Below are 19,958 nucleotides of genomic sequence, written 5' to 3'. Positions count from 1 at the left end.
AGCTTTTCCAAGGCATAGTGGCGTACTGCTGATGGATATAAGCTAGGCCGAGAACCAATCGAGGCATCCGGTCGGAAATCACATTGGAGCCACTAAAGTCCACCAGATCAGGCGATATTCGGGTGCGATGACTGTAGATCAGAACCTGACCTTCTCTGGAAAATTTCTGTCGATTAACCCTCTTCGTGGAACATCTGCGCTATTACTTACGCGTCTAAGCCTGTGAGATGTGGAGCGACAACCGCCAAGCAAAAAGCGCTCGCAATTGCTGCATCTACAGCTTTGCCGCCCTGTTTCAGTATTTGGGTACCAACGCGCGAACATTCCAAGCTATCAGTGGCTACGCTCCCATGGGGAACCACCTGAAAAACCCGCAGGATAAACCCACTAAACGGGCACAACGAGGGTGAAACCCCCTACCTGGTAATCACCGTAGTAGATTTGGACTATCAGTGCAATCGTAACGATAATCGTCAAAACGCCGAAGGCCACATTGATGAACTTGGAACCGCCCATGCAGTCTTCATTGCAATTATACCATTTGGATTGTTTGGTACCCGTTTTCAATGGTATGTCTTCTCGGGTTGTTTCTTCCACTAAAACAGAAAACGACTTGGAAATGGAAACTGGAAGCAAAAAATCAAGTCAAAATGATGAACAGAAATGGTACATTAATCATCAGCACTTTGTTAACGAAACCCTAACAAATCACTTGAACTGACTGAGTGCAACATCTTTAATACCTGTGCGATTTTCCGAGTTCGTCATCTTATTTTCGTTGTTGCTATTGTCACAATTCGGCAGCTTTTCTCACCAAAACGTCTTGCACGCAAACACCTACATGCTCTTGTCTTCCTGACGAGGTCGAGTGGCCCAGTGCGCGGAACCGTAAGGTTTACAGTAACTTTCACCGGTAGTCTTGCTGGCTGACTGAAAATACTTCATCAATAGCCAATCAACAGGAACGGGTTCGGATTTTTAAATAGAACTTCATGATTCATGCACCTCCTTGCTGGCCATTGTCTTACCTCAACCGCACCCAAAGCGATAGTGCGTCGTGGTTCGGCCAATTTTCGGTTCTCGGTCTTTTAATAACGCTAAAATGTGAAAGTGCTTGGCAAAAGTGAAGTTAGCTATCGACCTGGGGATACTGATTTTTTCTAATATCCATACTTTATTTACTTGTACATTTCGTAAAAAATACATCAATACATGCATATTAAAATATAAGTATTTCTTTCACATCGATGTGCCAAATATCGTCTCGTTCGTATTCGCATAGATAAACAATAAAAACATTATTAATAGTCAAAATTCAACACTTGAACGAATGCCGTTTTAATCACTAAATCGGTGTAAACAGGCAACATTGAGAAACCAAGGACTTTGAAACTTGCTTCATTCTAAGCATCAACAGTACAACTCAGAAGGCATAGAAACAACTCATGCCTTCATCAAACGCGTTAACAGTGGCCTTAACTTATCCACTTCTACAACACCTTAAAACTACCGACATAAAAACACCCGCAGCAACAAAAACTGAAGTACAACATATCTGGTCTGTTTTAGTCTTGAACCGCAACCCCCTTGTTGCTTGCTTTGTGCGCCTCCAAAACCGCTATCGCTTCTTCAACCTGGAAATGTTGATGAAATTAGGTCATTTAATGGACGTATTGCCATTGCTGACTTTCGCCCTAAGAGATTCATGGTTTTTGATCATATTGAGCAGCTCCGAGTTGTCGATTTCCAGTAGCATTCCTGTGATTTTCCCTGCCAGCTCTGGTTTAAGCTTTTCCACGATGCTAAATAATTGTTCGCCTGCAATTCAATAAGTTCAGTTTACCTACGGATTATTTTTCAATAATATTATTAGGGCTTCCGGCAGCTGCTTGAAACGGGCGAGTTTTTCGGACTCATAAAAACCCGAAAAACTCACCAGTTTTAAAGCCAGGCTTTTTAACCCACTTATTTACCTATAATCTGCTTTTGTTCTTGTGGGGCCGCATGGTTTAATCTAGGGTCAGTTATTGAGACCTCTGGGCCATGCCTGGTTGTGTATTTGGAATTTGGACGTGCTGTTGGACCGGAAGAGCCTGAAATGTAGAAAACAATACGTTCACCTTTCAACGAATGCCGCCAAGCAATCATCCACCCTGATGTATATCATGCTTAGTACCAGTTATCGGACGCGCGTGAGTCCGCATAGGGGCCGGTCTGGCGGATGTTCTGTAAGGCGACGTTGGTAATAGGGGCATTCCAAAGTGAGGTCCATTGGGGGGGCGAGGGAGAGCTTGCAATGTTGACCATCTAGGAGCTGGGCGCATAGTGGGAGCAGGTCCAAATAGGCGGGGCCCTTGAGCCACGGCGGAGAGCAGATAGGAAGGCCCGCCCGTAAATTGGAGGCCTCCCTGGAAGGCAGATTGTGCAACCTTAATTAATTGTTCTTCTAGGAGGGGGTCCAAGCTAGAGGATGTAGGCAATACCTGTTGTCTGGCTGCATGAGCCCTTGCAACATACTGAGTTGTCAGGAATGCTCGTCTAGCTTCCCTTCTTTGCGCCATTGCGACATAGAGGGGCTTGGAGCCCACAATTTTCCCATTCATTTCCTGGATGGCCTTGCTAGCTTCTTCGGGCGCTGTGTAACACACGAAGCCAAATCCACGAGATCTACCATTCTCTTTCATCACCTGAAAGCAGTATATTTTGTCCATGCAAATTGTCCAATAGTTGTCCTCTGCTACTGACCTTAGCAGACGTAATCTCGCCAAAGCACTCAAATTCCGCCTTGAGCTTCTCATCGGTAAAAATATCATCCAGATTCTTCACGTAAAGGTTGACACCTTGGAACTTTGTGAATCTCTCAATTCTCTCCAGTTCGTATCGTTTTCGCAATTCGTTCAACCTTTCAGCCTTTTTCTGCGCGCGGCCAACATACAAAGTGCGACCATCATAATCCCGTCCATTCATTTCCTAAAAGTGAGTAAAGTAGAATAAATAGGATTTAAGCGAATTTTGGGACACGGACTGAAACTGCCAAATCGGCGGCTTTTGGATCATCGTAAGCCACAAATCCAAAGCCTTTGCTGGTTCCATCCGGATGACGAGCGACCAAGCTGCTGGTCACGTTGCCAAATTGGGAAAACAGCTCGTGGAACTTTTCGTCCGGCATAATTTGGCCGAAGTTCTTCACATAGACGTTGGTGAATTGTCTTGATTTTTCTCCCAACTCCTTTTCACGCTCCGCTCTCGGTATAAACTTGCCCACATACACCTTTTTCCCGTTGAGCAACATGCCGTTGACCTAAAGTTTCGCGTATTCAATTGATGTGTTGGTTCCTGACTGCTACCACGCAAACCTTTTCAATTGCTTTGTTTGCAACATCCTCGGTTTCAAAGTGCACGAATCCATACCCCTTTGAACATCCATCATCATCCAGAGCCACTTTGCAGCTGAGGATGTGTCCGAATGCGGAAAACGTATCGTACATGGCTTTGTTATCGATGTTCTTGTCCAGATTTTTGATGAACAAGTTCCCAATGCCAGACTTTCGCAATGTGGGGTCCCGTTGGCTCCACATAATCCTGATAGGTTTGCCTTTCAATAGATCAAAATTCATCGTATCTAATACGGTTTCGGCTTCCAGAGTAGTGCTGAAGTTCACGTAACCATAGCCAAGGGATTGCTTGGTTCGGGAGTCGCGACATACTCTAAGCGAGGCCAACTAGTAAAAGACAAATTAATGGTTTTAACTGGGCTTTGCGGTCAGCTTCTAAATCGGTTTTATTAATATTGGAAACCCAGGCAATCGGTCTCATGAATCAAACGTAGTAAATGCCTTTTCCTCAAAGTCTTAAAGCAAAACTATGAAAGTTTGGAGCACTTTTGACCGAGAACTCGTGGGCTGCAATCGTGGCGTTCCTTACGATCTGAGAGTCGTAAAACTTTCAAAAGGAGCGTGGAAAAGTCACCAGACGACTTGAGACTTTGGCTAACAAATGCGCTAAGCATGTCATTGCCGTTAAATGCAAAAGAAACGCTGGACAAGAGCTTCAGTACTGTTCGAAGTTCTCCTGCACATTGAAGGGCGCCAGTGCTCAAGACGCTGTTAAGTTTAGGTAAAGTTGTAATTTATTTTTGTTAACTTACTGATCCTACACTGGAAAATTTCTCATAAAGCATCGCTTCAGTGACATCAGGGTGTAAATCGCCCACATACAGGGACCCCGAAGGAAAAATTACTATTGGCTGCGGAATGTTGCTCATGTCGCTTTTTCGCTTACTTTTACAAACGCTTTTACTTACAACACTACGCGTACACACAATTTTTTTTGTATTTTTCGCCGATTTTTTAATTTATTTGCCAACAAACATTGTTGTTTATCGTTGTTTTTTGATTGCCTTAGCGACGACAAAAACTCACAGAGCACTCGATTAACACGGGAATTTCACTAAACTTGAAGTTATTCAGAAAACGTAAAATTTTTGATAAATGTCGACCAAAGCTCGTATTTCATACTCGTGCCCAGTAGGAATTTTGCCACCGGAATTTCTCTTTCACGAAGAAAAACGAGAATAAAGTAGTTTTTACACTCGAGAAATGCTAGTTTAAACAGTTACAACCGCCATGTCAAATGTACATCTGTCTTTTTTGCTGGGGCTATCTGCCTCCTTTTTTACTTCACTCATGAGCGGGGTGAATTTCGGACAGAAGAAGATCAACAACGCTAACCAGAAAGCATCATAAACAAACACTTGTTCATAATCTCTGTAGTTAAACAATAGTAAATAAAAACTAAATTATGGGGAGAATAAAGAGTGTTCCTAACAAGAAAGATTTTTCCCTTGGACAGTGCAGTTTGAGCACTATTGGGGAGCTAAGACCGTTCATCCGCAAAATGCGGAAAACGAAGAAAACCCCCAAAGAGCCCGGCCGAACATATTCGCTTAATTTTGCGCAAGAAGCACATCGAAATTTCTATCTTGGGGATATTAAGATCGGGCGCACCAGCAACGTCCTTCCAGGAAAAATAGAAGTTGGAAGAATAGAATTTAACGTCCAGAATGAAGAACAGCAGTCTGTGATTCTCATCCTAGGCGATGAACATATAGTTGTATACCCAGAATTCGATATATTCCTGCTGCGAGGTAGTTGCGATACTTTTCCCAAACAGTCATTGTTAGCACAGCTAAAATTTATTCCAGATCTGGTCCAGGACAAACAGTTTTTGCTTGAAATCTACACTCAAGGTGAAGCCCTATATTTCAAGATCTTCCTGATTGCGATACCACTGCCACGGCCGCACCGCACAACTGCCAATTCCATCAAAAATATATTTAAAATACTCTACAATATGGACTTTGCTGGTAATCTCTAATTGGAAGCATTGAATCAAGAAGTAAAGCCAATTGTTTCAGATTTAGCTAAAACTAAACCTCAAAGCCAAAACGCTTTGACAACCAACGAATTGAACCAGGTGTACGCTAAACTAATGGAAAACAAGGACTGGAAGCAGCATACTTTCACTGGGAAGGACTTGGCGCTTTTGAAGCCCTCCTTAAGGCCCTACCAGGAGCAATCCCTTCAATGGATGATCCATAGGGAGAATGAAGGCGGTACTCTAAAGGGTGTGCTTCGTAAAATTGCCAACCCCTTTTTAATTAACAATACACATATTTAGATGATATCAATCCAGCATATGAGAAAGTCACCTTAAGGTCCGGACGCGTTGTTTTCGTCGAAAAGTTTACGGCGCTGTTAGAGAATGAGCCCCCAGTAGTCAGCAGGGGTTGGAAAGGAGGCATTCTAGCCGATGAAATGGGGCTGGGGAAAACCATCGAGGTCCTGGCGCTTATTTTATCTCACCAAAAAACCCCCAGCCCTACTTGTACGGTTTCTGGTAACTATCACCTAGCTGTTTTGAGTTTTAATGCTTTAGATTTTTTTCAGCAGATAATATGAAACAGCTAACAGTCGCCACTGGACCAAAGAGGCAATTATCGCGCAGTAAAGATCCACCGGAAAGGAAAACAAAAGTAATCATCATTGCAAAAATGTATATTAACGTACTAACTAACATATTGTAGAAGATAAAGAAAGCAGAAACAGTTAATACCGGCAAATCTAACACATTCAAGGCATTGGAGGCGATCTATACTGAAACACTGTCGCAATTCTGCACCACCAAACCCAGAGCACGCCATGTGGTTAATCCAGTTCAATGCATTTGCGGATCTGCGAGTACTAATGGTAAGTTGTTAGCTTTTAATATTTATGCTATCCTTAAAACATGGCCTCAGTTCTTCAAAACAGTGTTTTACTCTTGTTATTGGTTACAGATACAGTGAAATGTGTAACTTGCGACAAATTACAGCACATTTCCTGCTTGGCCTGGAGGCCTGAATTAGGACCGTACAAATGTCCACAATGTTGGGAAGCCGCGGATCTGATTGAATCGAAAGCCACTCTAATTGTGGTTCCGGCGACTTTAAGCAGGCAATGGTGTAGGGAGATGGAGACTCATTTGAAATACGGGTAACTATCTCCATTGGAGTGCAACAATTAGACGACAGCTTTGATTTATCGCAGATTAAAAGTTCTCCATTATGAAGGATGCACTAACAGCCCAGTTTATCCAGCAGAACTGCTAGATTACGATATAGTAATTACTACGTATAGTGTTTTGAAAAGCGACATTAAACTCACCGAAACTAACACGGTAAGAAGAGAGTGTGGTTGTTTCAATCAATAACGAAATTTTAGTCCATTAGCCGTCGACAGCAGCGCAAATATTGGCCGATATTATCGCCGATTGTGCGGGTTTTATGGTGGCGGATTTGCCTGGATGAGGCGCAAACCGTGGAATTGCCAATGATTTCGAAAATTACCAAGAAAATATCAGCCTGCCACAAATGGGCCGTGACTGGAACCCCCATGTCCAAAGGGATAGCAGGTAGTGAATGCAAAACGCTACATGTTGGGCGCAATTATTAAACTTTGCCTGTTTCAGACATTTTCGCACTAATCGACTATTTACAGATGGAACCATACAATGACTTGTACACATGGAACAATGTTTTGTATTATCCGTACGTCGCCGGCAATACCCAGCCAATGTATGACTTTTTGTCGAAAATTCTATGGAGGACCTCCAAGAGTGCGGTTTTAAATCAGGTACATTTTCGACACGTTTTTCGTGCAATTCTAGATGAAATTCTTCAATTTTAGATCAACATCCCGGAGCAAAGCGAAAAGTTACACATGCTGGAATTCTCCGCAGTGGAAAAGTTCTTCTACAATCGCGAGCACGAAGTATGTTCGCGAAACTTTTTGCAAATCGCTTCGAAGTTTGAGGAAGATATTACGTTGCAGAAAATGAACAGAAAACATCTCAAACAAGTAACAATAGCAGCTCTCTGCAACGCTAAAGGCTAAACTTGCTTGGTTTTAGCTGATGCAGCCTTTAGTGTCTTTAAGGCAGGCTTGTTCGGATGCCAGCACTGTGCGAGGCAAAGGCCGCTACCTCTCGTTAAAAAGAGACGCATATTCGATGAAAGACTTGCTAGAAGCGCTGATTCTGAAGAACAAATGCGACTGCGAGGAAGCTTTGAGGCTGCTGGTCAGCTCTAACAATGGTTAGTCGTTCCCCCGATTACTCGAGTTTTTTTATTCAATTCCCATTAACAGGTTTGGCCGGTACCTATTTACTAATGAACGATCCTGAACAAGCTATTGCCGAATACCGCAAAGTGCTTCAGTTGGCCGCAAAGTTCTCACTTGTTGAACGAGACGGCTGTGGCAAAATTGATGTTGGTAAGATGTTTGAAAAACGCCCACAATCCGTGGCTGTACTAATTCGAGCCTTTCAGACAAGTTGCCTCTGATACACGCCATGCATAATTTGGCTGATGTATTAGAGACCCATCAGCCAAAGATGCGCACGATTAGAGACAGCAGTTTAAGGAAAGACTGCACTGAACTGGAGAAGCAGTATATTGAAAAAACCATGAAGGAGGCAAGTAGATAATGTTTCTTTTACAGCAATGGAATTTGAGGGCTGTTGTTGCAGACGGGATTCAGAAGCGAGCTGTACAATGCCGCTACAGCCATTGTGACTAAACATCAAAGTGAATTTATCCTCAGTCACGGCGAATGGTATTCGGATGGCTTCGATTGGGTCAGTCTGAACGGACTAGAAAAGGATTTAATTTCAAGAGTATCGGCTGCGGCTGGTGTTACTGCCAGCAATTTAGAGTAAGCATTTATAACAATTTTACATACTTTCCCGACTGTGTTTCAATTCCAAATCAAAATCAATTCCTGGGCTTCAGTCATTTATTGTCTCTATTTATCAATCCAAATACGTTTCGGTGTATTTTTCCACCATCATCAGTTTTTATGTGCAGCGTTGTTGCTGCTTTAAGCCTTGGCATGCATTTTTGCGTGCCAAAAACTGCATGCCAAGGCTTAAAGCAGCAACAACGCTACACATAAAAACTGATGATGGTGGAAAAATACACCGAAACGTATTTTAATTGATAAATAGACAATAAATGACTGAAGCCCAGGAATTGATTTCGATTTGGAATTTAGAACAATCAAAGATCTCAAATACTGAACGAACGCGTGCTGTTTTCCATCCTGCAAATATATGCAGGGCGAATCACGGTCGATGGCATGTTAGATACGCATGCCCACCCTGTAGATAATTCGTTGATAATATGTTAGTTTTTCTTCAATTAGATTTTATCAAATTCGCTCACTGTTACGGAAAACATACAATTGGCACGTCAGCTTGGAACAAACCCGAGACGAGCTCTGTTCTACAATAAACAGCCTATATCGGATCGATCCTGAGACCAAGCAGCTGATCACTTCTGAATATGTTGTGGAAAAGGCCGTGGAATGCCATCTCAGGCCGGTACAAGCCAAAGCGACTAAACAGAAAGCTGAATGTCCCATTTGTGTGGCCAATGGTAGTAAATTTTATACATTTAAAGAACAGTTGGTCAATGGAGTTTGCTTTTTTCAGCCGAGTTGATATCCTATGAGAAGAACCTTTACAATACGGAAGGTCGGGCTGAAATGTGCGAGAAGAAGACCCTGGAAGAATCCGTGCTGAGATGCAAGTTTCGTTAAACAGCTGGAAAACTACGAATTATGACTAATTTATTTTAGGCTTATTGGCTTTGTTGAAGTCGAAAAACTGCGAAGCCGACATTATAAAGGACGGGGAAACGCACTTGCTGTTACTAGAGGCCTTAAAAAAAGAGTTCAAGGTAGATATTGACCAGTAATGTAATAATCTGAATAAAAATCGAGTGTTGCTATAGGAAATCAGCAAGCTGTGGACTCTGCTTGCTAGGCAGGTGTGCGCCCAGGATGAGGTCGAAATTTGCAAAGTGCGGCTCCAATTTAAGGAAAAGAGCCAGAACAAAACAGTAGTTGATAAACAGCTGAAAATGCTGAGCTATGAACAGAACAATATCCATGAACATATTAATCTAATCAGCCCGGAAGAGGTAACTTTTCCCGCCTAAGAACCAGGCTATTCCTTACTAAATCTCTTTGTTTCATTTAGGTTTGTTATCAAGAATTAACGCTGCGTTCAGATGAATCGCAATACAACACGCGACTGGAGGCTTTGTTAGGCAGGCGAAATTATTTAAACACTTTGAGGCAACAGCAGTTTGAGGGCTACGCTCCAGATCCATGTCCGATTTGCCAGAGCCCATTGGTCAAGACCTGGGCGATTTTATCGTGCGCCCACACCTACTGTTTGGAATGCTCTGAAGCTTTGATAAATAAGGTAAACAACCCAACTGAACCAGATGCGAATTGCACTTAATATACATCGTTCACAGACCAGGAAGCAAGACCTCCAATGCAGTGTCTGTCGCTCCAAGCAGAGCATCCAGGACTTAGCTTACATCAACAGCTGCTCTGATGGTGCCGCCCAAGACGAGGATGAAACCAAAATATCGGTTCTGGGAAATTACTGCAAGAAAATCGAAAGCGTCGTTCAACTCGTCTTGAGTTTGAGAAGAACAACCCCTACAGTCCAGGTGCTGATATTTTCGTCTTGGACAGTGGTGTTGAAATTATTGGGAAAAGCTTTGGAGCAAAACCACGTTACGCTGGAGCTGGTTGATTCAAGCACAACATTTGCCAAACGAATCCAACACTTCAAGGTTTGCAACGTTTAACACACATACAGGAGAAATATTCAAAAAAACTGTTTAGGATCCTTTGAACAACATCACGGCTCTTCTGATTCCCATCGAGTTCGGTTCCAAAGGACTGAATTTAATTGAGGCCACACACGTAATTTTAATGGAACCATTGCTGGACACCGCTAATGAGCTGCAAGCCATTGGGAGAGTTCATAGAATAGGCCAAACCAAGTAGGTTTAATTGAGATTTTTTCCGATGTAAGATCGAATTTTGGGAAGCATTTCAATGGTGATTAGTATAACGGTTTTGCAAATATCTAAATACTTTCATAAATTCACAACAAATCGCCCGAAGATGCCATAAGGTTGAAACTTTCTAGGCACTTTGAGACAACGCGCATCTTTCAAAGAGAGCAAGTTGAAAATTTCTAACAGTTTTAATTAATAAGCATTAACTGAAAAATCGGGAAAAGAAATCTTAGGTTGATAACATCGCCAACTCCATAACTTTCGGAGTAAGGCTACAAAATCCCGTTTTCCTCCAAATCAGACACGTTTTCGGAATTATGACGACTAAATCGGTCCTTTTGTATAAACATAATAAAGATACATACTCGTTTATCTTTATCAACTTGCAATTAAGTGTTAAACAATTTTCGTTGATTTCAGAAAAACGGTGGTCCACCGATTCGTAATCCGTGACACCATAGAAGAGTCTTTATACAAAGCAACTTGCTCAAACTCCCTGGGATGGGAAAAAGGGAGAGTAACGGTTGGACAGCTACGAAGCCTCTTCGAGAGCGCCATTGACGAAAATGAGTCAATAAAGTCGTCCAAATCAACCGGGATGGAGAAGCTTAAGAGGAGCAGATAGTAAACACCTCGATATCTTTGAGGCCAGCATTGGCATGCCAATTTCCAAGTTAGCTGCGATTATTGGCCGAAACAACTAATTATAATGCGCTATAAAGAGAAACCGATATAGGTATGTATAAACCTACCATACATTCCATCTTTGAACTCCAAAACTTATCCACTTTTTGGGATCGTGTAACTGAAAGGCTATTAGGTTTTCTGGAATCCCTCTTAACTGTTACAGAACAAAGCGATCTCAATTACCGTAAATATAAGTCAGTATGATGTACAGTGTACTAGTGTTTTTCATATAAAAATAAAAGGTTTTGTATTACTTCTTTCGTTCATATTTCCAAACGTACACTGGAGGACTGTCCGTCGTCCCTTTCTTGAGCCTTTTAGGAGGTAAGACCGTTTTCTTGCCTTCTACCGCTCTGGTGATTTCAAGTTTTTGCTGAGTAACGGCCAGTTCCTTTTCCCGTTTTATCCTTTTAGCCAATTCGTTGTACATCGACTGGCGAGTCCTGGTAGCTTTCTGGAAAATCAAATTTTAGTCTGCAACCCAAGTCTTATCGAGGAAATTTGGTACCTCCAAAGCTTTCAGATTAACATCAGGCAACTCGACTGTAGCCAGCCGCTGATGCCGCTCCTTTTCTGGATCCACACGCTCAGCGCTTTTCTCAAAATACATGTGCTTATTCTCGATGTTGTGCTCCACACTAGTGAGATGCAGCTGCGATTGCAGTTTCTCAATTTTTCGCTGTTCCTGCGTCCTTTTGGTGACTATGTACTTTAAGTCCTGCGTTTTCATCAGCTGGATCTGCTCTGGAGTGTCTTCAGGCTCCAGATCCTTTTCAAAATGCCTGCCTTAAATGGGAGAGTGTTGGTTTAAACTACTGCTTCCAAAACCTCAACTTACCATTCTCGGTTTTAGAATTGATCATGTGGTGATAGAACTCTTCGGGGTTCCTGTTCAGAGCACGCTTCCGCAACAGTTTCAACGTCGCCTTTTTCTCATTGTAGTCTCGGGCCCTTCGCTGGAAGTCCTTGTGCTTTTCCAGCAACCCCAAATGCTGCCTTTCCTCAGGCTGATGTCTTTCTCTATGGGTCTTCTGGTTCGATTTCGCCGCCTTTTTCCAAACAGACATTTTGCTTCAATATGCTTATAAATTCTTTAAAAAAAAACAATTCTGTTTGCAGAGATTGTTTGCTCTTTGCATGTGTGATTTTAAAGAATTCCAACCTCAAACTTCTTCTTTTTCTCAAACTTGTCATCATCTATGAACTTCTTCTTCAGCGCTCCATTTTGTCATGGTGACGGTGACATTGAACATAGATAAAGACCACAGATTACAGAGTGTGAGCCTCTGTGATCTGTGATAAAGACTTCTTGAGAAACTTCGAAAAATGCAGCATCATGTTCAAGTGGATTTTCCAACTGAGAAAAAAACCCACGCAAATCTAAAACTTCTTGAATTCAAGCCTTTTTTGAGAAAACTGCCAACATCAAAACAAAAAATCGTTTTTGTTTTGCAAATATTTCGCTAGTTTGAAGAACCAATTCACTGGTTTTACGACTATAAATGACCAATTGGGATTCATTTAGTCTTCCTGCGGCGTCCAGCAAAGCTAACGGGTTGTTTTTCGCTTCAAAAATTGTCCGAAATCATTTTCTGGTACAGATTCGCTGGACTTTTCCGGAAATTTCTTGACGGAATGGAAGTTATTGCGCTGTTCCGGCGCACTGGACGCGTTGGTGGATTCGCCCAATCGCTTTTAACATCCGCGGCCACAAATTATCTGAGAACGCATCAACGAATAATTTAGCAAAAAAACGTTTTCGTGGCAATTGCTTAAACTGGTTTTCGGGCTTGTAGGCAGGCATCTTCAGAGGTGGTTTGCTCAAACGCTTAGTGGAGCAAACCACCTTTAAAGATGCGAACCACTCGTGCTGGCAACACGCCAGGAAGGCGCAGAAACTTTGTTTAAAAAACACAAATAAAACTTTACTGATTGTTTTGAATGCAAAGTTAATAAAACGATATGGCTAAATTGCATACTGCCTATAGAGGTACATTTTGCGTCCGGAAAAACCGTCCATTTGAGACAAACGCGCTAACTTAAACTTGCTGATAGCAAGCACTTATCACAATGTATAAGAAACATGGTGAAAACAATATGTTTTTGTGCTCCCAAGTCATTTAACCGCACCATTGATACAATTCTAAATTAGAATTAAAATCGTCATCAGTGCATGAAAGGTCAGACCTTGTTATTTTACTTGATGGGCCGCAAACAAATGGAAGCAATTAATCACACACCAGGGAATTGGAAAATAACACGTTTTAACGTTTTTTTGCGTTCAACCTGTGTGATAAAATCGAGAAATTAATCAGCAGTTTTCCTCAGAAAATGCATTTTTGCCGATCAATCTGCCCGTACTTGTTGCACAAGGCGGACGAATTTCGACTTTAAACTTTTCCGCCCTGTGCAAGTAATTTTAGTCAATTTCCCAATTAAATGAAAACCGTTATACTCGCAATTTACTGCCATTTTAATAAGCTTCCATTACTGTTAACTATTCAAACTAATTGCGATAACGTTATTGACGAAAATAAACCAACTAGTTGACCCCTCGCTTATCTCCAGCCATGTTATAAAATACTGTAGGCCTGAGCCGTGCAGTTGCAATTCTGCTTTCGAAAAATACGTAGCAAAAATGTCCGGAATTCTGCCGGAAACTTTCGTGCCAGGGTTTCACGATGAAGCGCAAGTTAGGAAGATGGTTTACAACGACTTCGGTAGCACCGGCTTGAAGGTATCGAAGCTGTCGTTTGGAACCGGCGTGTTTTGTTACGCCTACAAGTAAGAAAGCTTCTACCTGAAGAATTTTATAATCTATGTGAAGCTTTTAGTGATGTCAGTGTGGAAAACTGCAGGGAAACTCTGCTTAAAGCGCTCAAAATGGGAGTGAACTATATAGACACCGCGCCCTATTACGGCCATGGTGAATCTGAGGAAGTTCTGGGCAAAGTAAGTAGGCGTTTGAAAAACTCCATGGTATTTTGGGATGTTTTTCTAGATCCTTGAAGGTATTCCACGCAAAGCCTACTACATCGCAACGAAGGTGGGCCGATACGAAAAGGACTTAAAAGAGCAGTTTAATTTTTCCGCTGAGAAAACCAAGCAAAGCATCGAAGCGTCGCTCCAGAGGCTCAGGCTGGACTATGTGGATGTTTTGCAGGTTCACGACGTTGAATTCGCACCCTCCCTAGACATGGTATTAAATGAAACCCTGCCAACTGTTCAAGAGATTGTTAAGTCCGGCAAGGCGAGGTTTATGGGCGTGACTGGATATCCAGTGAGGACATTGGCCGAATGTGTGCAGAAAAGTCCGGTCAAGCTGGACATGATCCTCTCCTACGCCAGGCTCACCTTGTTTGATGAGACTTTAAAAGAGTTCCTGCCGGTCTTCAAAGTGAGAAGCGTTCACTTCCAGTCCAACTGGCAATTGATTTTTTTTAATCCTTAGAAACACCATTTAGCTGTAGTGAATGCAGCAGTCAATGGGCTGGGGCTGTTGACTAACCGAGGAGAACGATCCTGGCACGTTGCCACCAAGCAGATAAAGGACGTTTGCGCCACCGCAAGACAATTATGTATTGTAGGTATTTTACAGATGCATTTGAATGCGTTTACAGCATTTTTGTTGCAGCAAAACGACGTTGAATTAGGAAAACTAGCGGTTTGGCACAGTTTGCAGCAAGAAGGCCCAGCTACCACCCTGGTGGGGATGGATTCTGTTGAAATAGTGGACTACAACTTGGAAGTGTTGCACAATGGATTGACTTTCAAGGAGCGGGAATTATACCAGCAGGTTTTGGGGTAAGAGGGATTTATTGCGGGGAAACTCGGATTTAACTGGGGATTATTTCCAGAGTGTTCAAAACTTTAAAGGACCGACACTGGGAAAACCACGAAGTGGCCAAGTATTGGGAACTAATGACCATTTCAACCAAATAAATTCGCTGTAAACCATCTGTATTCACTCTTAACATAAGCTATTGGAAATAAATCCTTTCCGCTTTCATCCCATACCGGGGACTCTGTAGAGAAATTGCCCGTTGCTATCATAGTAGCAGTCGTTCAATTTATATGTGAACCCTCTTTTGTAAATACCCCTAGGTATAGTGATGTGTTCGGGGTAAATTAAATGTGATAAATCTGGGGAGGTTTCCCTTACAAACCCCACTCCCTTACTGGCTTTTGTCTCGTGCCGCTTTCCTATTATAGCCGCAATATCTTCCCGCACAAGATCCACTGTTTCAGTATCGTCTTTTCTAGGAAAAGATGCGGTGGATAGCAATTTATCTTCAGGCGAAATCTCCCTCTCTTCCATGACATTTGCCCTTATTTCTGCCTGCAATTCCTTGAACGTTACTAACTTAGACATTTGCTTGCGTGGTTTCACTTCCGGGACATCTCTGCGATCTTCAATTTCCGTCACCTCTGGCTTCTCTAGTTTGGACTCTTGCATTCTCTGGTAGCTGCTGATTATTTCAGAAAACTCTCCTTTGCCCGGTAGCACTCTCACTTGAGACTTTGCGATCAATTCTTTTGCATGCGTTTCAAAGTTTAACGTCCTATTTGAGAATTTCTTCAGGTGCTCCTTTAGTTCTTCCGGCAAATCCTTCAGCTTGCCTTGCTTGAAATCGTTCCAGTTTTGAAGCACCGTTTTATCGTGATTACGTATTCGGTTCTCGGTTTTTTTAGCCCATTTGCCTTTGGCTACTTTCTGAAAGGAACAACCAACAGGGTTGTGTTAAGTATCAGTGAGTATTAATAGTGGACAAGCATTACCTGGATGACTTCAGCGGTGGCAGGAAATCCTTCTGTGAGCCGCTCAATGGTCCATTCCTCAGGGTTGTTGTTGTGAAGGTACCTAATCTGCTCAGTGTCTTGCCAAGTTAAAAAATTAGGCAGGTGTTGCTTGAAGTATTTCTGCTTCACTATCAGAAGCTTTTCCCGTTCCTTACGTGCCTCCAGTTCACTAAAATGTTCCTTGTGGGACTTGTGAACGTTCATAAAGTCGGCTTCCAGGGCTTCGTAATCAGTGGTTTCGAAATCATCGATATCATATGCATCAACGTCCAGCAGTGTCTTTTGCTTCGCAATTCCGGGGTCTGGGATGTTCTTACGTTGGAAGAATCTTTTGCTTTTAGCTTGGGAAGCATATAACCGGCGAAGAACCAACATTGCACCTTGTTTGTTTTGATCAATTTTCGACGCAGGTTATGGTTTATGTCAGTGTGATATGGAGCACGTTCTTTTGTTGAGATGTGACAACACGGCAAGTTACGTTAAGCTTAATTACTGGTTTTAAATTAAATTGTTAAAAACAAATTGCTACTTAAAAATACTGGATAAAATTATGACCGGTTTAGCAAATACGCGGGAAAATATTTGGAATTGTTTACTTAAACTAGCCTAAGGTAGTACATTTTACACGTAAAAATAAGTACAAAATTGTAAATAATGTAAAAGAACACAAAATAATGATGTAAAAAAATCGTTAATACTACAAGGTTAACTACAACTTAACACTATAAGTTTCAGGAATGACTTAATGAAAATATTTGGAATAACTGCTATGTAATGTAAAAATACATTTTGAAGGCACTCATTGTTCAGGCGCGAATAATTATAGTTTTCCATAATAGTTGAGAGAGAGCTTAATTCGAGGATGGTTAACAATTATTCTAAACAAGCGCTAATTTTGTGCAGAATAGAAGAATTTCCAAAGCGTTTGATAAATTTTAGCGCGGGTTGGTGTATACGAGGCGAACGGAGCGAATGAATTCTACATTTTCATTTGTGCCATGCATCTGATATACGCTAATCCACGTTTACCCTAAAGCAAGATTCCGAAGTCAGTTAAGCAACTGGTCCAGTGAAACAATCTTAAAAAAAATCCGGATAGACAACCGTGCGTTTACAATAAGGTCCGCTGTGAAAATTTTAGTAGTAAAAAATATCTATTTGCTTAAAAATAGCCAACAAGTTTCAGTTTCCACTTTTCGTATTAATGCGACGATGAAATTCCTTCAATAGCTAGTCTTTGCGCGACTCAGTCTTTTAAATAAAAGAAATGTTAATTTCATACAAGATGCTCCAAAGCGGAAATATTTGGCGAAAAAACATGTAAATTACGCAAATCCTCCCAATCATTTGGAACGTCTTGTACAGCACTCAAGTATCAACCTTCTACTACTACCTTTGCGACTGATAAATTGAGACCATTTCTCAGTCGTTAGTCCAACTACTTTGCTTAAATCCTGACATGGTTCATCATAAAAATGTAGCTGTAGTTAAATTTCTGAATGTACTTGAACTTCTTGGTAGCCAGGAATTTTTTTATCGTTCCAATTTCCTTGTCGTCCTTTAAGTCGACACTGATTATCTCAATTTTCACTCGATCAAACGGCAGAGTCTCTAAGACCTGCAATTCAGTGCCGCCCGTTTCCAGACTCAAATAGTCCACTGTGCTGGTATTGAAAGCGAGCAAAAAGGAGAAAAGCGGGAAGCATTTTACCCGTATTACTAGCCAATCGGGATTGTCCATCGAGTTGCTGTATATGTCGTTGATTTTCACATCGCTTTCACTGTGAAGAGTGATCTAAAAAGCAAAAAAAGTTCAGTTTTTCAGGCTTTCAAACCGTTGTGGAAAATAATTTCATCCTGACGTTGCCGCGGTGAGCATTCGAGCAAGCCACTTGAATATAAAATACGCAATAAAACCGGGGGAAAAGCGAAGTCAAAACCGTTTTGCGTTTCAGATGCCAGATGGAAAATCCTACGGTTAATGGCACCTAATATTCTCAGCTTAAAGAGCAAGAAGTGTAAATATCGAAACAAAAACCAAGGAAAATGTCGAATACAGATGGAGGAAGCACAAGAAGAATGTCTGACCCGCAAATGTGAAAGAACTGAAGGAGTTAAGAATAAGCAGGACACGTTTGACTCACCCAGGAAGATAAGATGAAAGAAGGCAAAACATGCGCTTAATTAGGAAAATGTACAGCCCACGTTTCACTATGCTGGCTCAAAAGGCACTTTGAAGGAAAAAGCTTTGCAAGAAGTTGGTGTGCTCGAACTGTAAGATGCAAGCCACTCGTGCTGGCAAAACATGAGAGACATTCTTTGAGACGACATAAAAATCCAGAATAGTGCCAAAATGCAATGCAAATGCAGTTAAATAGACCAATCGTACCTCTCGAGGATAAGGCATAGGGCTGAGACAGGCATGAGCGCACTGGCTTCTCAGCCTGTTGTGCCTTCGCAGATTAAAGTAGTGGCGCGGATCGGGCTGGATCAACAGCCCCTTCCAGTTAAACCTCCGCTCCAGAACTTCCGTTTTCGATGACCTGCCATCGCTGTAAGCACCGGCCTCCACAAACACTCCGTTTTGCTATAACAAATCAATAAAACTGCCTGTAACAAACATCTACAACTATGCAGATACTAGATAAGTCACCTTGTGGTTTAGTAATCGTAACACATATTCAGTTTCATCGGTCGGGTCCTCCTGCGACTCCAACGGCTTGTGGTGGGTCTCTATAGCTGGAAACAGCGCCACTTCTCTCAGGTACATGATCAACTGTGGGTTGTCCTGCGAGATACTGTTCAATTCCAAGTCCTTGCTTAGATTGAGAGTAAACTGATGGTGTTTCATAGCTGTAAAAGAGTCAATGGTGCTTAAAGCCGCAGGCCAGTGGTATGCCTCTACCTGTATTGTCCATGTGCAGAATCAGAATAGACATTACAGTGGCAAAGGCCACCAAAAACAGTCCAATTGGCAAAAGTCTCCTGATCAAAAATCTGGTGTGCTCTTCCACTTTTTTGATGGATTTTATTGGAGTTGGGGGCAAATGGGGTATGCTAGTGGGCAGACCGATGTGCTGAGCCAATGGGGGGGCTGGCGACCCCATACTGTGCAAAGCTACCATTTTCAGCTAAGCAATACTCTGAAATAAATTTTTCTTTGAATACATCTATAAACAGGGCTTATACTGATATGATTTAATTGGGATATTGATATAGATAGCAGATTCAACCAGTGAATAGCTTCAAAGCAAAATCAACTGATTAACCAGGAATTAGAGTTTTTAAAAATAATTTTACGACTGGTTGATTTGGCTTGGTCTGCCATTTTGGTGTGAATCTAAGGCCCAAACTCACCCGGCAGCAGATTAGCTAATAAATAGAAAAACCAATTGTAAAACTTACAACTGTTGGAAAACACCACACTTAACCTGTCTCCAATTGCACTTGTTTAAAAAATAAAAAGAAAAAAGCGGATTTTCAGCCCAGTGCCATAAAGCTTTCTCATGTAAATGAACCATCCGAAAGGAACGTGACCAAAACAACAAAAGGTAATGGTAATGTGCCCATAACCCTCTTTAAATTTTTAATTCTACCTGCCAGGTGCTTACCGACTCCCTGCGCTTGTAGGCGTCCGTCATCCTCCGAAAGACCGGTTTTTATATGGCCCAGCAGGCGATTTTCGCCTTTAAGGCCTTTCGGGCTCGTATTGTTTCAAATTTGTCGTTCTAATGACAGCACAGAGTTGGATTAGCCCATCACCATCTCCCATGGAAAAATTTGCACTTAGACTTCCTGCGGAAGTTGACTGATTTTGACAAAGTTTTGACATACAATTTGATCAAAAGGAGTCTGCAACTGATGTGGGTTTGAGGCGATTTGCCGACCAGGTCTGTGTCCATCTTGCTTTAATGGTGCATGGTGGACTTGGCGTGAGAGCGATGGATAGATGATTTTGACGAAGTTGCGGCGTGTCAGTGTCAGTTTGATTTTGGTGAGAAAAAGCGGAAAACAGTCGTAATTAATTCGAAGAAATAGGTGAGGTGTGAGG

At 41.9% G+C, this 19,958-nt stretch overlaps 7 protein-coding genes across 11 annotated transcripts in view; 2 read left to right on the top strand and 5 right to left on the bottom strand.

Annotated features, from left to right (window-relative positions):
- Nucleotides 1-1,219, bottom strand: part of LOC109543907 (glutathione hydrolase 7) — a gene marked incomplete in the record, with an annotated part of 3,235 nt that extends 2,016 nt beyond the window's left edge. The window contains 4 exon segments of the mRNA XM_048668199.1: nt 1-155; nt 211-362; nt 421-596; nt 744-1,219. Coding sequence (XP_048524156.1) covers nt 1-155; nt 211-362; nt 421-596; nt 744-768 — 508 coding nt within the window.
- A 95-nt stretch (nt 1,220-1,314) lies between these two features.
- Nucleotides 1,315-4,429, bottom strand: LOC109543920 (polyadenylate-binding protein 4-like). Of its 2 annotated transcripts, none has more exons than XM_019913854.2 (9): nt 4,148-4,429; nt 3,357-3,722; nt 3,026-3,301; nt 2,746-2,970; nt 2,484-2,687; nt 2,177-2,408; nt 1,974-2,075; nt 1,688-1,818; nt 1,315-1,634 (listed from the first exon to the last, which is right to left on the bottom strand). In XM_019913854.2, the coding sequence occupies exons 1-9, from the start codon at nt 4,262-4,264 to the stop codon at nt 1,566-1,568; spliced, it is 1,722 nt and encodes a 573-aa protein (XP_019769413.1). In that variant the 5' UTR covers nt 4,265-4,429; the 3' UTR covers nt 1,315-1,565. The 2 variants fall into 2 exon arrangements, with proteins under 2 accessions (XP_019769413.1, XP_019769412.1); XM_019913853.2 differs by having other exon boundaries at nt 1,974-2,093; nt 4,148-4,428.
- Nucleotides 4,430-4,642: 213 nt separating this feature from the next.
- Nucleotides 4,643-11,360, top strand: LOC109543911 (E3 ubiquitin-protein ligase SHPRH). Of its 2 annotated transcripts, none has more exons than XM_019913840.2 (23): nt 4,643-5,146; nt 5,204-5,365; nt 5,417-5,626; nt 5,680-5,898; nt 5,952-6,034; nt 6,086-6,248; nt 6,338-6,533; nt 6,588-6,717; nt 6,762-6,951; nt 7,009-7,172; nt 7,227-7,397; nt 7,450-7,633; nt 7,686-7,811; nt 7,868-8,013; nt 8,068-8,252; nt 8,742-8,974; nt 9,031-9,123; nt 9,177-9,277; nt 9,332-9,520; nt 9,580-9,807; nt 9,863-10,189; nt 10,242-10,402; nt 10,841-11,360. In XM_019913840.2, exons 1-23 carry the CDS (start codon nt 4,801-4,803, stop codon nt 11,043-11,045), a joined length of 4,212 nt encoding a protein of 1,403 aa, XP_019769399.2. In that variant the 5' UTR covers nt 4,643-4,800; the 3' UTR covers nt 11,046-11,360. The 2 variants fall into 2 exon arrangements, with proteins under 2 accessions (XP_019769399.2, XP_019769398.2); XM_019913839.2 differs by having other exon boundaries at nt 5,949-6,034.
- LOC109543929 (probable U3 small nucleolar RNA-associated protein 11) lies at nt 11,242-12,358 on the bottom strand. The gene is made up of 3 exons (XM_019913867.2): nt 11,946-12,358; nt 11,616-11,893; nt 11,242-11,561 (listed from the first exon to the last, which is right to left on the bottom strand). The coding sequence occupies exons 1-3, from the start codon at nt 12,172-12,174 to the stop codon at nt 11,358-11,360; spliced, it is 711 nt and encodes a 236-aa protein (XP_019769426.2). The 5' UTR covers nt 12,175-12,358; the 3' UTR covers nt 11,242-11,357.
- Nucleotides 12,359-13,422: 1,064 nt separating this feature from the next.
- Nucleotides 13,423-15,254, top strand: LOC109543926 (L-galactose dehydrogenase). Its single transcript, XM_019913861.2, has 6 exons — nt 13,423-13,891; nt 13,942-14,059; nt 14,109-14,504; nt 14,559-14,690; nt 14,742-14,911; nt 14,965-15,254. Exons 1-6 carry the CDS (start codon nt 13,746-13,748, stop codon nt 15,047-15,049), a joined length of 1,047 nt encoding a protein of 348 aa, XP_019769420.1. The 5' UTR covers nt 13,423-13,745; the 3' UTR covers nt 15,050-15,254.
- Nucleotides 15,051-16,485, bottom strand: LOC109543925. The gene is made up of 2 exons (XM_019913860.2): nt 15,887-16,485; nt 15,051-15,821 (listed from the first exon to the last, which is right to left on the bottom strand). The coding sequence occupies exons 1-2, from the start codon at nt 16,280-16,282 to the stop codon at nt 15,114-15,116; spliced, it is 1,104 nt and encodes a 367-aa protein (XP_019769419.2). The 5' UTR covers nt 16,283-16,485; the 3' UTR covers nt 15,051-15,113.
- A 1-nt stretch (nt 16,486) lies between these two features.
- LOC109543927 (protein Star) lies at nt 16,487-19,721 on the bottom strand. Of its 3 annotated transcripts, none has more exons than XM_019913864.2 (5): nt 19,519-19,721; nt 18,813-19,050; nt 18,561-18,760; nt 18,297-18,494; nt 16,487-17,702 (listed from the first exon to the last, which is right to left on the bottom strand). In XM_019913864.2, the coding sequence occupies exons 2-5, from the start codon at nt 19,030-19,032 to the stop codon at nt 17,355-17,357; spliced, it is 966 nt and encodes a 321-aa protein (XP_019769423.1). In that variant the 5' UTR covers nt 19,033-19,050; nt 19,519-19,721; the 3' UTR covers nt 16,487-17,354. The 3 variants fall into 3 exon arrangements, with proteins under 3 accessions (XP_019769423.1, XP_019769422.1, XP_019769421.1); XM_019913863.2 differs by lacking the exon at nt 19,519-19,721 and adding an exon at nt 19,313-19,503; XM_019913862.2 differs by lacking the exon at nt 19,519-19,721 and adding an exon at nt 19,265-19,497.
- Nucleotides 19,722-19,958: the final 237 nt, after the last annotated feature.

The sequence above is a fragment of the Dendroctonus ponderosae genome, unplaced genomic scaffold (assembly GCF_020466585.1).
Source record: "Dendroctonus ponderosae isolate FM_Combo_2020 unplaced genomic scaffold, Dpon_F_20191213v2 Dpon_F_20191213_7, whole genome shotgun sequence".
In the NCBI taxonomy this organism is placed as follows: Eukaryota; Metazoa; Arthropoda; class Insecta; order Coleoptera; family Curculionidae; genus Dendroctonus; species Dendroctonus ponderosae.
This window is presented reverse-complemented; position numbering and strand designations above follow the sequence as displayed.

What these genes read in the sequence shown, in the direction of transcription:
- LOC109543920 (XM_019913853.2), bottom strand. Translation starts at nt 4,264, where the DNA reads ATGAGCAACATTCCGCAGCCAATAGTAATTTTTCCTTCGGGGTCCCTG. An exon ending in CAAACAAAGCAATTGAAAAG is followed by an intron (nt 3,302 to 3,356) that starts GTTTGCGTGGTA and finishes GCGAAACTTTAG; the next exon opens with GTCAACGGCATGTTGCTCAA. An exon ending in CCGCCGATTTGGCAGTTTCA is followed by an intron (nt 2,971 to 3,025) that starts GTCCGTGTCCCA and finishes ACTCACTTTTAG; the next exon opens with GAAATGAATGGACGGGATTA.
- LOC109543911 (XM_019913839.2), top strand. Translation starts at nt 4,801, where the DNA reads ATGGGGAGAATAAAGAGTGTTCCTAACAAGAAAGATTTTTCCCTTGGA. An exon ending in GGAAGAATCCGTGCTGAGAT is followed by an intron (nt 9,124 to 9,176) that starts GCAAGTTTCGTT and finishes AATTTATTTTAG; the next exon opens with GCTTATTGGCTTTGTTGAAG. An exon ending in CTGAAGCTTTGATAAATAAG is followed by an intron (nt 9,808 to 9,862) that starts GTAAACAACCCA and finishes CATCGTTCACAG; the next exon opens with ACCAGGAAGCAAGACCTCCA.
- LOC109543929 (XM_019913867.2), bottom strand. Translation starts at nt 12,174, where the DNA reads ATGTCTGTTTGGAAAAAGGCGGCGAAATCGAACCAGAAGACCCATAGA. An exon ending in CAATTCTAAAACCGAGAATG is followed by an intron (nt 11,894 to 11,945) that starts GTAAGTTGAGGT and finishes CTCCCATTTAAG; the next exon opens with GCAGGCATTTTGAAAAGGAT. An exon ending in TTAATCTGAAAGCTTTGGAG is followed by an intron (nt 11,562 to 11,615) that starts GTACCAAATTTC and finishes TTGATTTTCCAG; the next exon opens with AAAGCTACCAGGACTCGCCA.
- LOC109543926 (XM_019913861.2), top strand. Translation starts at nt 13,746, where the DNA reads ATGTCCGGAATTCTGCCGGAAACTTTCGTGCCAGGGTTTCACGATGAA. An exon ending in GTGTTTTGTTACGCCTACAA is followed by an intron (nt 13,892 to 13,941) that starts GTAAGAAAGCTT and finishes TGAAGCTTTTAG; the next exon opens with TGATGTCAGTGTGGAAAACT. An exon ending in CTGAGGAAGTTCTGGGCAAA is followed by an intron (nt 14,060 to 14,108) that starts GTAAGTAGGCGT and finishes ATGTTTTTCTAG; the next exon opens with ATCCTTGAAGGTATTCCACG.
- LOC109543925 (XM_019913860.2), bottom strand. Translation starts at nt 16,282, where the DNA reads ATGTTGGTTCTTCGCCGGTTATATGCTTCCCAAGCTAAAAGCAAAAGA. An exon ending in CCACCGCTGAAGTCATCCAG is followed by an intron (nt 15,822 to 15,886) that starts GTAATGCTTGTC and finishes TGTTCCTTTCAG; the next exon opens with AAAGTAGCCAAAGGCAAATG.
- LOC109543927 (XM_019913864.2), bottom strand. Translation starts at nt 19,032, where the DNA reads ATGGTAGCTTTGCACAGTATGGGGTCGCCAGCCCCCCCATTGGCTCAG. An exon ending in TCTGCACATGGACAATACAG is followed by an intron (nt 18,761 to 18,812) that starts GTAGAGGCATAC and finishes ACTCTTTTACAG; the next exon opens with CTATGAAACACCATCAGTTT. An exon ending in CTATGCCTTATCCTCGAGAG is followed by an intron (nt 17,703 to 18,296) that starts GTACGATTGGTC and finishes TTTGCTTTTTAG; the next exon opens with ATCACTCTTCACAGTGAAAG.